The 15442-nt window shown below is 40.1% G+C and overlaps 1 protein-coding gene across 1 annotated transcript in view; it reads right to left on the bottom strand.

The window, feature by feature from the left end:
• Nucleotides 1-14858, bottom strand: part of KCTD18 (potassium channel tetramerization domain containing 18) — a 31023-nt gene extending 16165 nt beyond the window's left edge. Inside the window, exons 1-5 of the mRNA XM_030855255.2 lie at nt 14721-14858; nt 12098-12333; nt 10321-10532; nt 1735-1928; nt 548-642 (exon numbers count right to left, since the gene is read on the bottom strand). Of these exons, the coding sequence (XP_030711115.1) occupies nt 548-642; nt 1735-1928; nt 10321-10532; nt 12098-12257 (661 nt within the window). The 5' untranslated portion in view covers nt 12258-12333; nt 14721-14858. The remainder of the gene's footprint in view (nt 1-547; nt 643-1734; nt 1929-10320; nt 10533-12097; nt 12334-14720) is intronic.
• Nucleotides 14859-15442: the final 584 nt, after the last annotated feature.

The following is a 15442-nucleotide window of genomic DNA, read 5'->3' as shown; positions in this document are numbered from 1 at the left end:
TGCTGTGCGCGGGCAGTCTCTAGTTGCAGCAAGCGGGGGCTATTCTTCGTTGTGGTGCGCGGGCTTCTCATTGTAGTGGCTTCTCTTGTTGTGGAGCATGGGCTCTAGGCGCGTGGGCGTCAGTAGTTGTGGCTCGTGGGCTCTAGAGCGCAGGCTCAGTAGTTGTGGCACACGGGCTTAGTTGCTCTGTGGCATGTGGGATCTTTCTGGACCAGGGCTCGAACCCGTGTCCCCTGCATTGGCAGGCGGATTCTTAACCACTGCACCACCAGGGAAGCCCCAGAAACTCTTTTTAAATTGAACTAAATAAGCATAACTAACAAAAGTGTATTTTAGGTTACTGTATTGTAGATTATTAATAATACCTAGCAATTCATGGGGTTTAAAAATTTGTAAGTAAACTGCCTCAGTGTTACTATAAGGTGACAACTACCTGGACCCACACCAAAAACATTTTCTCAAAAAAAGAAATGCTGTATTTGAACTTGCTTTGTCTTATTAAGGAAAAGTCTACTTTCTGCCATGAAATGAAAGAATTGTACTGTACCTTTTCCTTCCCAGGCATCAAAGGCATCCATCATTTCCTTCAATTCTGCTACTGAATAATAGCTCCAAATATACTGAACATTATTTCCTGCCTCCCTAGAAATATTACAAAAGGTAATGAAAATATACTACCTAGGTATATATACAGCTAATAGACACTCAATAAGTACTTGTTAACTAAGGGAAAAAAATATGTAGGTAATGAGTAGTTGTTCTTCTGTGATCCTTAAGCATATATATATATATATATGTATATATATATATATATTCTATATACGACATACTAGATGAGTATAATATACTATACTTACGTACTAACCTACATTTAGTCTCTTTTTACTGCGGTAAAGTATTTGTTAATTCCACAATATAAACTGTGCAGACAAATCAACAAATCCTTAAAATAAGTTTTCTTAAAAAAATCACCTAACTCCAGTAAAGTTAGAAAAGGTTCAACTTTGACTAAAACTTTCCTAGCACTATGTCAGGCACTTATATATCATATACAAACATCCCTGCCTGTAAAGAATTCAGAAAATGATAACATATTAATTATCTAAACAGCAAGCTCATGTGGTCGTGCATTAGTCACTGGCATGTGACCCAATCCAATCTCTCAGAGAATTAAAAAAAAAAATTTTGCTAAGTGAATTGACTAGTATAAATGAGATTACAGGGAAAATATTAACAGAATAACCCTTAAGAATTTAACATGTTCAAGGCATAGAATTTTAAAGTTGGGAGGGACCAGATGAAAAGTCTTTCAGCATTTCTCAAACCAGGACACCAAGACACAGGCCAGTGCTGGGTCCCTCAGTGGGCCTGCTGACTTCTAGGCCAGGCTTCTGTCCCTGGACTATAGTGGAGGGGAGATACCCAGGCATGTGGCTTTTCTTTTCTTTCTTTCTTTTCTCTTTTTATAATGCCTCTCAGGGGATTCTGATGACCACTCCCAGTTGAGAACCACTGTACTAGACCACGTAGATGGCCTATTGCTTATACAGATGTGAAATGGTCTGAATTACAACCTCCTCATGAAACAGGCCTATCTCGACAGCTATGAGATTCACTCTGTCTGTTGAGAGGTACTGGCTTCTTTCCTAGTCAACCACATATTCCATTCAATAACACCTCTTAGAAGAGACCAAGACTTTATTTTGTTGTTTTCATATTTAAACGCAGACATACCTTTTAAAAACGCATTTACTGTGAATTCTTCCTCCCAGCTGCTTATCAATTGCATCTGTTCCATCAGTTTTTGTGGAATACACACCAATAATTCTACTCTCACAGCTTGCACCAGATGTGTTAAGATAGTGGAGAACCCAAACTGTTGGTTTATTGCAAACTAAACCATACGAATCACAGAAGTCTGTTAAAGCCTGGGGCAAAAAAATATATAAAATTTGAATTTAATTCTGGAGTAAAGTCAAAATGAATTTGCTCTATTACTTTCATGTAAAGCTGTAATTTCAGCTGGTCATAACGGAAATAAAAAGATTATATATCTCAGCCTACTGTTTATGCCTTTAAAAACCAAACCATTTGTTGAATTTGGGGTATTGGGGGAGGTGAGGCAAATTACCACCCAAAAACCCAAAACCTTCTCAGCTAGAGAATCTTTTTCCACATGGAAATTATGTTTTACTTCCTCTTCCTTTAGACTCACTACCAACATCATTTTAAAATCTTCATATAATAAGCAAAAGTTAAAATTCTTTCTTTTCCCTTTCTTTTCCCCCCGATTTTCCATTTGACTCAATCTTCCTTTTACCTCCTACTGACTTGCCCCATAGTTGATACTTATTCTTAACTCCAAATCCAATCATGGATTTACCAGATTAACTTGTTCTTTTACACTGAAAGATATGAATATATGAACTCGATATATACTGTCTGAACTCATTTGGCATTTATCCACCTATTCACTCAATCACTTGAATACTAAGTACCTATGTGTGAATAATAAGCACTGTCTAAGGCCTTGGAGACATAATGGTGAGCAGGAGACAGGGTCCCTCCTTGAGTTTACAGCTGATGCAGAAGACAGACATTAAATAAGCCATCAGCACACAGTGTAAGAAGTGCTACTAGGTAAGCCTACGAGGTGCTAAGGGGCACAGAGGAACAGGGCTTCACCCAGTGGAGTGGTACAGGCCTTCCCTGGGAGAAACAGCATTATTGCTGTGAGCTCTCTGAGGACAGGCACTCTTTTCTGTTTTGTTTTGTATCCCAAGTCCCTAGAAAAGTACCTGATACAAAGGAGATGCTTAATATTTACTGACTCAGTGAAGGAAAAGAGGACCCTAACATGTGTTGCATTTTCATTTAATATTGCCATCTAACTCCTGTATTGGCTTTTATCTTCACTTGCACATCTATGAAAATCACCAACAACATTATAAACCATTCAAGGGCAAAAACTGCATGTCATATTTCTTTGTGTCCCACACAGTCCCTAGAACAGGGTCCTATATGTCAAAAACATTTGAAATAAATAGGAGTTGGCTGGCAGAATGAATGTTCGCATGCTGTGTCTGTTGTGCATACAAACCAAGAATGAAAGACTATAAAGGTGAATGCTAATCTGTCCCAACTTTCCAGTTAGGCTTTTTCAGCCCCACTCTGCAGATATGGCAAACAGCATCAAAAGACTGTTCGACAAATCAGTTTATAAATAATTCCAATAGCAGAACCCATACAACCATGCAAATTCCCAAAGGGGATCTGGAACCAAATCAACTTTCTCTTCATGCTGCACTCCTAATAACCATACTGTCAGCTTGCTCTCCTAAACACTGACATCCAACTCAAAGAATTCAAACCAATTCAAACCACTTTTCACTATGAACAATTATCTAGGAAAAATATTTTTCTTAGATGTTCAAGGTGCTAATTAATAGTAAATATAATACTTATCAATAAGACAAAACAGATGAAGCTGTTCAAGTCATGTAAAGACATTTCAAATGTGATTTAAAACAGAAGCATCTTTAAAAAAGATTTACTGATCTCAAGGTGAAGTAATCAAACTAATGTTTTAGCTTAGTAACAAACTGCTACACTCACTAAATCAGGTAAGGGATTTTATACAATCTTTTATTTATCATGACCATCCTTTTAAAATATCATTTCAGTAAATGAATTAATCCCACTATACCCTCACATACTACAGTACTGCTCTTAATTTAAGAAGAACTTCAAGAGCAGAAGAGTTCTATTTAAAAAAGCCATCAGAAAGTGTTAAACATTCAATGAGGAATAAAAACTCCATAAACTTTTGGGTGGCGTGGTAATACACTTTCCTAGAATACAATTTTGGCCTTAAAAAATGAGTAGTGGTAATTAAGAAACATGTCTTCAAAAACTGTAGAGAAGTAACAATATGTTACTAAATAACCAAGAGATCACTGAAGAAATCAAAGAGGAAATCAGAAAATACCTAGAGAAAAATGACAATGAAAACACGATGATCCAAAACCTATGGGATGCAGCAAAAGCAGTTCTAAGAGGGAAGTTTACAGCAATACAAGCCTACCTCAAGAAACAACAAACATCTCAAATAAACAATCTAACCTTGCACCTAAAGGAATGAGAGAAAGAAGAACAAACAAAACCCAAAGGTAGTAGAAGGAAAGAAATCATAAAGATCAGAGCAGAAATAAATGAAATAGAAACAAAGAAAACGATAGCAAAGATCAATAAAACTAAAAGCTGGTTCCTTGAGAAGATAAACAAAATTGATAAACCTTTAGCCAGACTCATCAAGAAAAAGAGGGAGAGGACTCAAATCAATAAAATTAGAAATGAAAAAGGAGAAGTTACAACAGATACTGAAGGAATACAAAGCATCCTGAGACTACTACAAGCAACTTTATACCAGTAAAATGGATAACCTGGAAGAAATGGACAAATTCTTAGAAACGTATAACCTTCCAAGACTGAACCCAGAAGAAATAGAAAATATGAACAGACCAATCACAAGTAATAAAATTGAAACTGTGATTAAAAATCTTCCAACAGGACTCCCCTGGTGGCACAGTGGTTAAGAATCCACCTGCCAATGCAGGGGACACGGGTTTGAGCGCTGGTCTAGGAAGATCCCAGATGCCGCAGAGCAACTAAGCCCGTGCGCCACAACTACTGAGCCTGCGCTCTACAGCCTGTGTGCCACATCTACTGAGCTCACATGCTGCAACTACTGAAGCCTGCGCACCTACAGCCCGTGCTCCGCCACAAGAGAAGCCACCGCAATGAGAAGCCCGTGCACTGCAATGAAGAGTAGCCTCCGCTCACCACAACTAGAGAAAGCCCACACGCAGCAACAAAGACCCAATGCAGCCAAAAATAAAGTAAATAAATTTATAAAAAAGAAAACTAAAATTTAAAAAAAATAAATTAAATAAATAAAAAATCTTCCAACAAACAAAAGTCCAGGACCAGATGGCTTCACAGGTGAATTCAAACAAACATTTAGAGAAGAGCTATCATCCATCCTTCTCAAACTCTTCCAAAAAATTGCAGAGGAAGGAACACTCCCAAACTCTTTATATGAGGCCACCATCACCCTGATATCAAAATGAGACAAAGATATGACAAAAAAAGAAAACTACAGAGCAATATCACTGACGAATATAGATGCAAAAATCCTCAACAAAATACTAGCAAACAGAATCCAACAACACATTAAAAGGATCGTACACCATGATCAAGTGGGATTGATCCCAGGAATGCAAGGATTCTTCAATATACGCAAATCTATCAATGTGATAAACCATATTAACAAATTGAAGGAGAAAAACCATATGATCATCTCAATAGATGCAGAGAAAGCTTTTGACAAAATTCAACACCCATTTATGATAAAAACCCTGCAGAAAGTAGGCATAGAGGGAACTTTCCTCAACATAATAAAGGCCATATATGACAAGCCCACAGAAAACATCATCCTCAATGGTGAAAAACTGAAAGCATTTCCACTAAGATCAGGAACAAGACAAGGTTGCCCACTCTCACCACTATTATTCAACATTGTTTTGGAAGTTTTAGCCACAGCAATCAGAGAAGAAAAGGAAATAAAAGGAATCCAAATTGGAAAAGAAGAAGTAAAGCTGTCACTGTTTGCAGATGACATGATCCTATACATAGAGAACCCTAAAGATGCTACCAGAAAACTACTAGAGCTAATCAATGAATTTGGTAAAGTGGCAGGATACAAAATTAATGCACAGAAATCTCTGGCATTCCTATATACTAATGATGAAAAATCTGAAAGTGAAATCAAGAAAACACTCCCATTTACCATTGCAACAAAAAGAATAAAATATCTAGGAATAAACCTACCTAAGGAGACAAAAGACCTGTATGCAGAAAATTATAAGACACTGATGAAAGAAATTAAAGATGATATAAATAGATGGAGAGATATACCATGTTCTTGGATTGGAAGAATCAACATTGTGAAAATGACTCTACTACCCAAAGCAATCTATAGATTCAATGCAATCCCTATCAAACTACCACTGGCATTTTTCACAGAACTAGAACAAAAAATTTCACAATTTGTATGGAAACACAAAAGACCCCGAATAGCCAAAGCAATCTTGAGAACGAAAGAAGGAACTGGAGGAATCAGGCTCCCTGACTTCAGACTATACTACAAAGCTACAGTCATCAAGACGGTATGGTACTGGCACAAAAACAGAAAGATAGATCAATGGAACAGGATAGAAAGCCCAGAGATAAACCCATGCACATATGGACACCTTATCTTTGATAAAGGTGGCAGTAATGTACAATGGAGAAAGGACAGCCTCTTCAATAAGTGGTGCTGGGAAAACTGGACAGGTACATGTAAAAGTATGAGATTAGATCACTCCCTAACACCATACACAAAAATAAGCTCAAAATGGATTAAAGACCTAAATGTAAGGCCAGAAACTATCAAACTCTTAGAGGAAAACATAGGCAGAACACTCTATGACATAAATCAAAGCAAGATCCTTTCTGACCCACCTCCTAGAGTAATGGAAATAAAAACAAAAATAAACAAATGGGACCTAATGAAACTTCAAAGCTTTTGCACAGCAAAGGAAACCATAAACAAGACCAAAAGACAACCCTCAGAATGGGAGAAAATATTTGCAAATGAAGCAACCGACAAAGGATTAATCTCCAAAATTTACAAGCAGCTCATGCAGCTCAATAACAAGAAAACAAACAACCCAATCCAAAAATGGGCAGAAGACCTAAATAGACATTTCTCCAAAGAAGATGTACAGACTGCCAACAAACACATGAAAGAATGCTCAACATCATTAATCATTAGAGAAATGCAAATCAAAACTACAATGAGATATCATCTCACACCAGTCAGAATGGCCATCATCAAAAAATCTAGAAACAATAAATGCTGGAGAGGGTGTGGAGAAAAGGGAACACTCTTGCACTGCTGGTGGGAATGTGAATTGGTTCAGCCACTATGGAGAACAGTATGGAGGTTCCTTAAAAAACTACAAATAGAACTACCATATGACCCAGCAATCCCACTACTGGGCATATACCCTGAGAAAACCAAAATTCAAAAAGAGTCATGTACCAAAATGTTCATTGCAGCTCTATTTACAATAGCCCGGAGATGGAAACAACCTAAGTGCCCGTCATCGGATGAATGGATAAAGAAGATGTGGCACATATATCCAATGGAATATTACTCAGCCATAAAAAGAAACGAAATTGAGCTATTTGTAATGAGGTGGATAGACCTAGAGTCTGTCATACAGAGTGAAGTAAGTCAGAAAGAAAAAGACAAATACCGTATGCTAACACATATATATGGAATTTAAGAAAAAAAATGTCATGAAGAACCTAGGGGTAAAGCAGGAATAAAGACGCAGACCTCTTAGAGAACGGACTTGAGGTTATGGGGAGGGGGAAGGGTGAGCTGTGACAGGGCGAGAGAGAGTCATGGGCATATACACACTAACAAACGCAGTAAGGTAGATAGCTAGTGGGAAGCAGCCGCATGGCACAGGGATATTGGCTCGGTGCTTTGTGACAGCCTGGAGGGGTGGGATGGGGAGGGTGGGAGGGAGGGAGACGCAACAGGGAAGACATATGGGAACATATGTTTATGTATGACTGATTCACTTTGTTATAAAGCAGAAACTAACACACCATTGTAAAGCAATTATACCCCAATAAAGATGTTAAAAAAAAAAAAAAAAAAGTACCATACACCATGATCAAGTGGGATTGATCCCAGGGATGCAAGGATTCTTCAATATACGTAAATCAATCAATGTGATACACCATATTAACAAACTGAAGAATAAAAACCATATGATCATCTCAATAGATACAGAAAAAGCTTTTGACAAAATTCAACACCCATTTATGATAAAAACTCTCCAGAAAGTGGGCATAGAGGGAACCTACCTCAACATAATAAAGGCCATATACGAAAAACCCACAGTAAACATCATTCTCAATGGTGAAAAACTGAAAGCATCTCCTCTAAGATCAGGAACAAGACAAGGATGTTCACGCTCCCCACTATCATTCAACATAATTTTGGAAGTCCTAGCCACGGCAATCAGAGAAGAAAAAGAAATAAAAGGAATACAAATTGGAAAAGAAGAAGTAAAACTGTCACTGTTTGCAGATGACATGATACTATACATAGAGAATCCTAAAGATGCCACCAGAAAACTACTAGAGCTAATCGATGAATTTGGTAAAGTGGCAGGACACGAAATTAATGCACAGAAATCTCTTGCATTCCTATACACTAATGACGAAAAATCTGAATGAGAAATTAAGGAAACACTCCCATTTACCACTGAAACAAAAAGAATAAAATACCTAGGAATAAACCTACCTAAGCAGACAAAAGACCTGTATGCAGAAAACTATGGGACACTGATAAAAGAAATTAATGATGATATAAACAGATGGAGAGATATACCATGTTCTTGGATTGGAAGAATCAATATTGTGGAAATGACTATACTACCCAAAGCAATCTACAGATTCAAGGCAATCCCTATCAAATTACCAATGGCATTTTTTACAGAACTAGAACAAAAAATCTTAAAATTTGTATGGAGACACAAAAGACCCCGAATAGCCAAAGCAGTCTTGAGGGAAAAAAACGGAAGTGGAGGAATCAGACTCCCTGACTTCAGACTATACTACAAAGCTACAGTCATCAAGACAATATGGTACTGGCACAAAACCAGAAATATAGATCAATGGAACAGGATAGAAAGCCCATAGATAATCCCACGCACCTATGGTCAACTCATCTATGACAAAGGAGGCAAGGACATACAATGGAGAAAAGACAGTGTCTTTAATAAGTGGTGCTGGGGAAACTGGACAGCTACATGTAAAAGAATGAAATTAGAACACTCCCTAACACCATACACAAAAATAAACTGAAAATGGATTAGAGACCTAAATGTAAGACCAGACACTATAAAACTCTTAGAGGAAAACATAGGAAGAACACTCTTTGACATAAATCACAGCAAGATCTTTTTTGATCCACCTCCTAGAGTAATGGAAATAAAAACAAAAATAAACAAATGGGACCTAGTGAAACTTAAAAGCTTTTGCACAGCAAAGGAAACTACAAATAAGACGAAAAGACAACCCTCAGAATAGGAGAGAGTATTTGCAAACAAAGCAATGGACAAAGGATTAATCTCCAAAATATATAAACAGCTCATGCAGCTCAATATTAAAAAAACAAACAACCCAATCCAAAAATGGCAGAAGACCTAAATAGACATTTCTCCAGAGAAGACATACAGATGGCCAAGAAGCACATGAAAAGCTGCTCAACATCACTAATTATTAGAGAAATGCAAATCAAAACTACAATGAGGTATCACCTCATTGTCAGAATGGGCATCATCAGAAAATCTACAGACAACAAATGCTGGAGAGGGTGTGGAGAAAAGGGAACCCTCTTGCACTGTTGGTGGGAATGTAAATTGATACAGGCACAATACAGAACAGTATACAGGTTCCTTAAAGAACTAAAAATAGAATTACCATATGACCTAGCAATCCCACTACTGGGCATATACCCAGAGAGAATCATAATTCAAAAAGACACATGCACCCCAATGTTCATTGCAGCACTATTTACAATAGCCAGGTCATGGAAGCAACCTAAATGCCCATCAACAGACGAATGGATAAAGAAGAAGTGGTACATATATACAATGGAATACTACTCAGCCATAAAAAGGAACGAAATTGAGTCATCTGTAGAGACGTGGATGGATCTAGATACTGTCATACAGAGTGAAGTAAGTCAGAAAGAGAAAAATATCATATATTAACGCATATATGTGGAACCTAGAAAAATGGTACAGATGAACCGGTCTGCAGGGCAGAAATAGAGACACAGATGTAGAAAACAAATGTATGGACACCAAGGGGGGAAAGAGGCAGGTGGTGGTGGTGGTGGTGGGATGAATTGGGAGATTGGGATTGACATATATACACTAATATGTATAAAATGAAAAATAAGAACATGCTGTATAAAAAAATAAAATAAAATAAAATTCAAAACAAAACAAATAAAGGTATATAATACAGTTAAAAAAATATTGTAAGAAGTAAAACGGTCTCATTTTGGTTTATGTTACAACATGGGCTATACAAAATAACATACACTGCTTTGTGCATAATAAATGTATAATAAATGAATATTAGATAAACATTCATACATATATTGTAAAATTAAAAAAATGCCAAGACCTTTTTAAGTTCTATATTTGACCTTAAAGAATATGTCTCCATTTCATTGGCCAAGTGGTCAGACAGGCTGTACGGATAAGGGATGCCAAAGTAATCAGCCTCTTCCTGCAGAGCAATGCGGGTTTGCTCCTCTGTGGGAATGTGAACTTCTCCGTGAAGATAATCCAAAAGGTATTTAAATAGATGTCCATCACGGTCAATAACACAAGCCCCTAGAAAATATTCAGTTCAAAAATGATTGAATAGATACAAATGACCACGGTAAAATTTCAACATGTCAAACTAGAATTAGACTGAAGACCTCTACAATTAGAAATGTTTCTTTCTCAAAAGAAAGTTAATATCTAGTGTTCAAATAGGTTTAGTCAAATTTGGGGAGTCTCTGTATTCTCACCTACAAGGAAAACGTATTCTGGGTTCCATTAGAAATCAAGGACTATATTCCCACTATGGCCTCTGCAAAAGCCATGGAGACCTTAGACTGCTGGTAGAAACAGAAGCTTACCACTAATCTCAACCCAGCTGGGCCAGGAAAGGTGTATGGAGTTCCTCCCTAATGAGGGTATAATGAGGTCCAGCATTTGTATGTCAGTGACCCTACAAGTCGACCTGCAGTGTTGCCAACAAATAAACCCTGGGTTCCTAGCTATGGGCATGCCATTTGTTCAGACTTATTAGGTTAGTTCCTTTGTATGAAACTGTAGAAAAGAAATGCTACACTGGTACTACTTTATGATAAAAGACTTTTTGTAGACAATTCAGCAGAATTAAGAAAACAAAAAAACACTTCTGTGTGAGGTTACTCAATGATTTCCTTCCTCCCTTGATTAGTTTAAGACGGGATTAAGAAGGTAAAAACTTAGGGGCAGAGGAAACAACTCAGTCCCTGCTTACCACCTTTATACCAACAAACTTTCTGTCCAGATGGACATCCAGTCCTGGGCACCAGACATCAGTGAGTTTTCCATTCTTCCAACTGCCATTCATCTGGCAAAGCAATCTCTCCAGACCCAGGGTTACTAACAGCCCCTCATGGTCTGAGCTCCTCAATCCCTTTTTTCTAACACAGACCAAGAGTGGGTTCTACGAGCCCCAGAATGCCTAAGATGTACAAAAAGCCTTACTTGCTCTGCTGAAGTTTCTTTACCACCAGTAGTAGGTTCAGTGAATCCCAGAGCACTCAAAGCAGAGAGTGGCCCCAGGACCCTAACCCTTGTATTTTACAGTTTCTTCTGAAACACCAATTTTCAGTCCTGGGTGACTGACGGTATCACTGAACTGATGTTTTCTTAGGCATACACATCTGCCCACACAAGGCTCTGCAGCTGGACTAGGTGTGAGTTTAACACTAATTCTACACTGACAGTACCTGCCCTGTCAGCTATGAGGGCAGCTCCTTTCTCCAGAGAAATACATTTTTTAACTTAAAGAACACAGAGAGAAGCTAATATATTTAATCAGGCTCAATACCTTTACCCATTGAGTTGTATGAATGGAACAACTTTCAAAATATGATTAATCCCCATAATTAGGTGATGGTTGGCCTTTACACACATTCACTTTTTTGTCAACTTTTAGCGACAGCATCACAGATTCTAGAAACTGGTATTTAATTTCTCCATGTACTTAATGAATCTCCATACAGTCCCAATGATCTCCGTAATTAACAGAGTAAGCTAATACATTCTGTTGTAATTAGAAAAATTAAAGGGAATTTAAACTAGACTCCTATTTTAATGAACATTCATGATAATGCTTACAGACTTTAGATATTTACCTGATTCATCTGTTTTTAGAGGAAAACGACCACTGAACATGGATGCCAGCATTGAGTCCTTAAAGCGGCACAAGGACTGCCGCCTGGCTGTGTAAATACAGCCACCCACGTTCAGTCGAAGAATATCCAACACCTCTTCTTCTGCCTTGTGACCTTCCATTGGTCTCTCCGACGCCTGAAGTTTTGCCTCGAAACACTTTCAGAAACTGCAAAACAATGGTGGTCACAGTACCCCTCTGTAAAAACAAAGGACAATCACCATTGACATTTCCAACAATACATGAAATAGGTAATAAAAATAAATACATTCTAAAGTGGTTTAAAACAAATTCCTCAGCACCGGCAATACTGAATCGAAGGACTTAATGTAATACAAAAGAAGTTTGAGATATGCTGAGAAGCTGGAAAACTCTGGCTCAGAGGATTTGTAAATGATAATAAAGTATTACCAACCAAATCAGAGCTGTTGAAATGACTGTTTAAAGAATTAAATGAGATAATGCATTGTCTGTTACATATAAAGCAAAGGTGAGGCGTGCTTATGATCGTCAGTATTCACATATCTTTTTAAACTACAGTAAGTCTGAGGGAGCTGTGTAGACTTGCAGAGGGGAACAGCATGTAGCATGGAATCAGGCTATTAGGCTCTACCACTTACTAGCCTGGGACCTTGGGCAAGTACTTATCCTCCTCTGCCTGTTTCCCCATCTCTAAATTGGAGGGAAGGATGATGCCTACCTCAAAGGACTATCAGAGGAATAATTGACAGAAAATATAAAAAGCATATAGAACAGTCTCTGGCTCAGAGTAAGTACTCAATAAATGATAAATATTATCTATAATAATATAAAAATTTACAAGAGGGTATATACTGAAGGACCTTATATTGGCTCTGGAGATGTAAGGAAACATAAGAGCAGAAATTATTAACAACAGTAGTTGTAATTCTTAAGTTAGGTAACTAAGGAATATATAATTTATCAACTGAGATCAGAATTCCATGTATACCAAAAGCCAAACTGGTCCAGAAGAACAACAGATGACAACTCTCAATCATGTGGCTTCTTCCCTCTGAAATAGCTGAACCTTTAGAGACATTTTAAGGATTTTATTTCTTAATCCATTCTGGAGATAGATGAACCACAGCTGACTGTGGCATTCCTACAGAACCTAAAACAATATCCTGAGGAAAAGTGTCCTCCCAATGTATCTTCACATTTCATAGCAAGTGTAAAATGGCTACCAATAGGCTCAACTTCATGCATGGCCATTCACTTTGCCATCAACTTTGAGCATCTTTTCATAGATGCTCCAGTTTAGCCAATTTCCAATAAGAGAAGGAGACCATTAGAGTCTGAGGAACACCATGTGTGTGAAACACAGTAGACAGAAACTATTATGGGCCAACAGTCCAGTCTTCAGAACCCACTTATCAATGTGACTTTCTACACTGCCTAAAAGTCCAAGGAGCAGCCCAACAATGAACCATGTGAAAGAACCACTTCTGAGGCCTGGAATGGAACTGGTTCACGCTGTCCCTGTCACCAGCTCCCTGGAATCCTATCTATTCTTCAAAGCTGCAGGCAAACCTCACTGCTTACATGACCTTCCCAGGCACCCCCAGTTAGAATCCTTGCACAGTTGTCCCAGATATACTTTGTACCCCTGTCCACATATTATTCCACTTGACTAATCCCTAATTTGGGGGACTATAAGCTGCATCACCCCTAACAATTCCCATTTACTGAACGCTATGTGCCAGCCACTGTAGGAGACACTTGACAGACATTACCTCATTCACACAAAAGCCCTACTGGGTAGGAGTTACTGTCCCTACTGACAGGTGAGGACACTGGAGAAAGAAACAGTAATGTGTGCAGGGTCTACGCTAGGGCTGCCCTGCCGTAAGTGGTGGAGTCAGCCCCAATCCAGGTCAGCAGGACCAACTCCAAGTTCTTCCAGCTGCACCCCACACCGACTCCTTCAGCACCGTTTCACTCCTAAGGCTCCTGACCTGGGCACTTCACTCACTAAGCGTCTGTCCGTCTGAAGACTCCGGTGGATGGCAATAGGAACATAGCAGCACCCTAGGCGCAAGGATTCAAGAGATACCCCTAAGGCAGAGGACCATCACCATTTCAAGGCCAGTCACAGGGCCCCACCTTCAAATGCACCCACTTGCACTCCCTGCTGGGTCGACAGTGCCCAGCCCTCTGGGGTAGCGTGCCCAGCCTGCGGTTCCGTGACCACCTGCACCAAAACCATCAGGGACACTTGCTGAAAATGCAGATTCCCGGACCACGACATAGACTCTGGTTCAGAAAGTCTTAGGTGGGGTCGGGAGTCCCCCCCGCGGACACTACTTTGAGAAACGCTCAAGGGACTCCCACGACTCGGGACGAGAGGGGAGGGGCTGGGACACCACAAAGCCCCGCGGGGGTCTCCCCGCGGTTCTGGGATCCCGAATCGGCCCGAAGCCCGAGCCTGCAGCCCCGGGCGCCCGTGTTAACAGCGCGGCCCGGGCCCTTCCTCAGGGCGCCCTGCCGCCTCCCGGGTCCGCGGCCCACCCGGCGCTCCGCTCCTCAGCAGGGGATGGGCGGGGTAGGCGGCCTCCCCGACTGACCTGCGGCCCGCCCGGCCCTTGGCAAGGGCGCCGGACGCCACGGGGCCCGACACGGAAGTGAGCGCCTCCCCGCCTGCTCGGCAACTCGTGTAGCCGCGAGGCTCCAGTGCCGCCTCAGCGCGTCTCAGCCTGGCGGCGACGGCCGGGAGACGAAGGCCCCACCCCGGACACGCCCAGGACACGCCCCTCCAGAGCCCCGCCCCCGGGCTGGTTCCCCCACCTCCGGCCGCCGCCGCTTGCTTTGGGGAGGGCGCGAGGACTGGCAGTCTCGGTACAATGCCGGGAAAGGAAAGGACACGCAGAGAGACGCAGGCTGGATCTCTGAGGGACGGTCTTGTCCGTTCAGAGGCGGCTCTTATACATGAAGAAAACAGCACCGAAGTTGCGATCGTCTAGGGTCAGTTAATAAGCGGTAAGAGTTAGGATGAGTTAGGTCTTTTCACTTCTAGGTGAGGGAGGGCCCTTCCCTCCAAACTGGGTTGCTCAGTGCCAAGAGTCATTCATGTATTGCACTTGAATGTTTGTGCATTTGAATGGTGTTTGTGGCTTACAAAGCTGTTTCACACAGAGCATTCATGTTTTATTTAGTCTGTGTGACAGCCCTATATTTTTATTCCTGTTACAGTAAGGAAAATTGAGGCAGGAGCAAACATTTATTGAATACTTCTGTACCCCTGAGATTCTGCTAAATGCTTTGCGTGCACTAATTTCCTCTCAACAGT

This window comes from Globicephala melas, chromosome 7 (assembly GCF_963455315.2).
Source record: "Globicephala melas chromosome 7, mGloMel1.2, whole genome shotgun sequence".
In the NCBI taxonomy this organism is placed as follows: Eukaryota; Metazoa; Chordata; class Mammalia; order Artiodactyla; family Delphinidae; genus Globicephala; species Globicephala melas.
The sequence above is the reverse complement of the archived record's forward strand: the minus strand, read 5'-3'. Positions and strand labels throughout refer to the sequence as shown.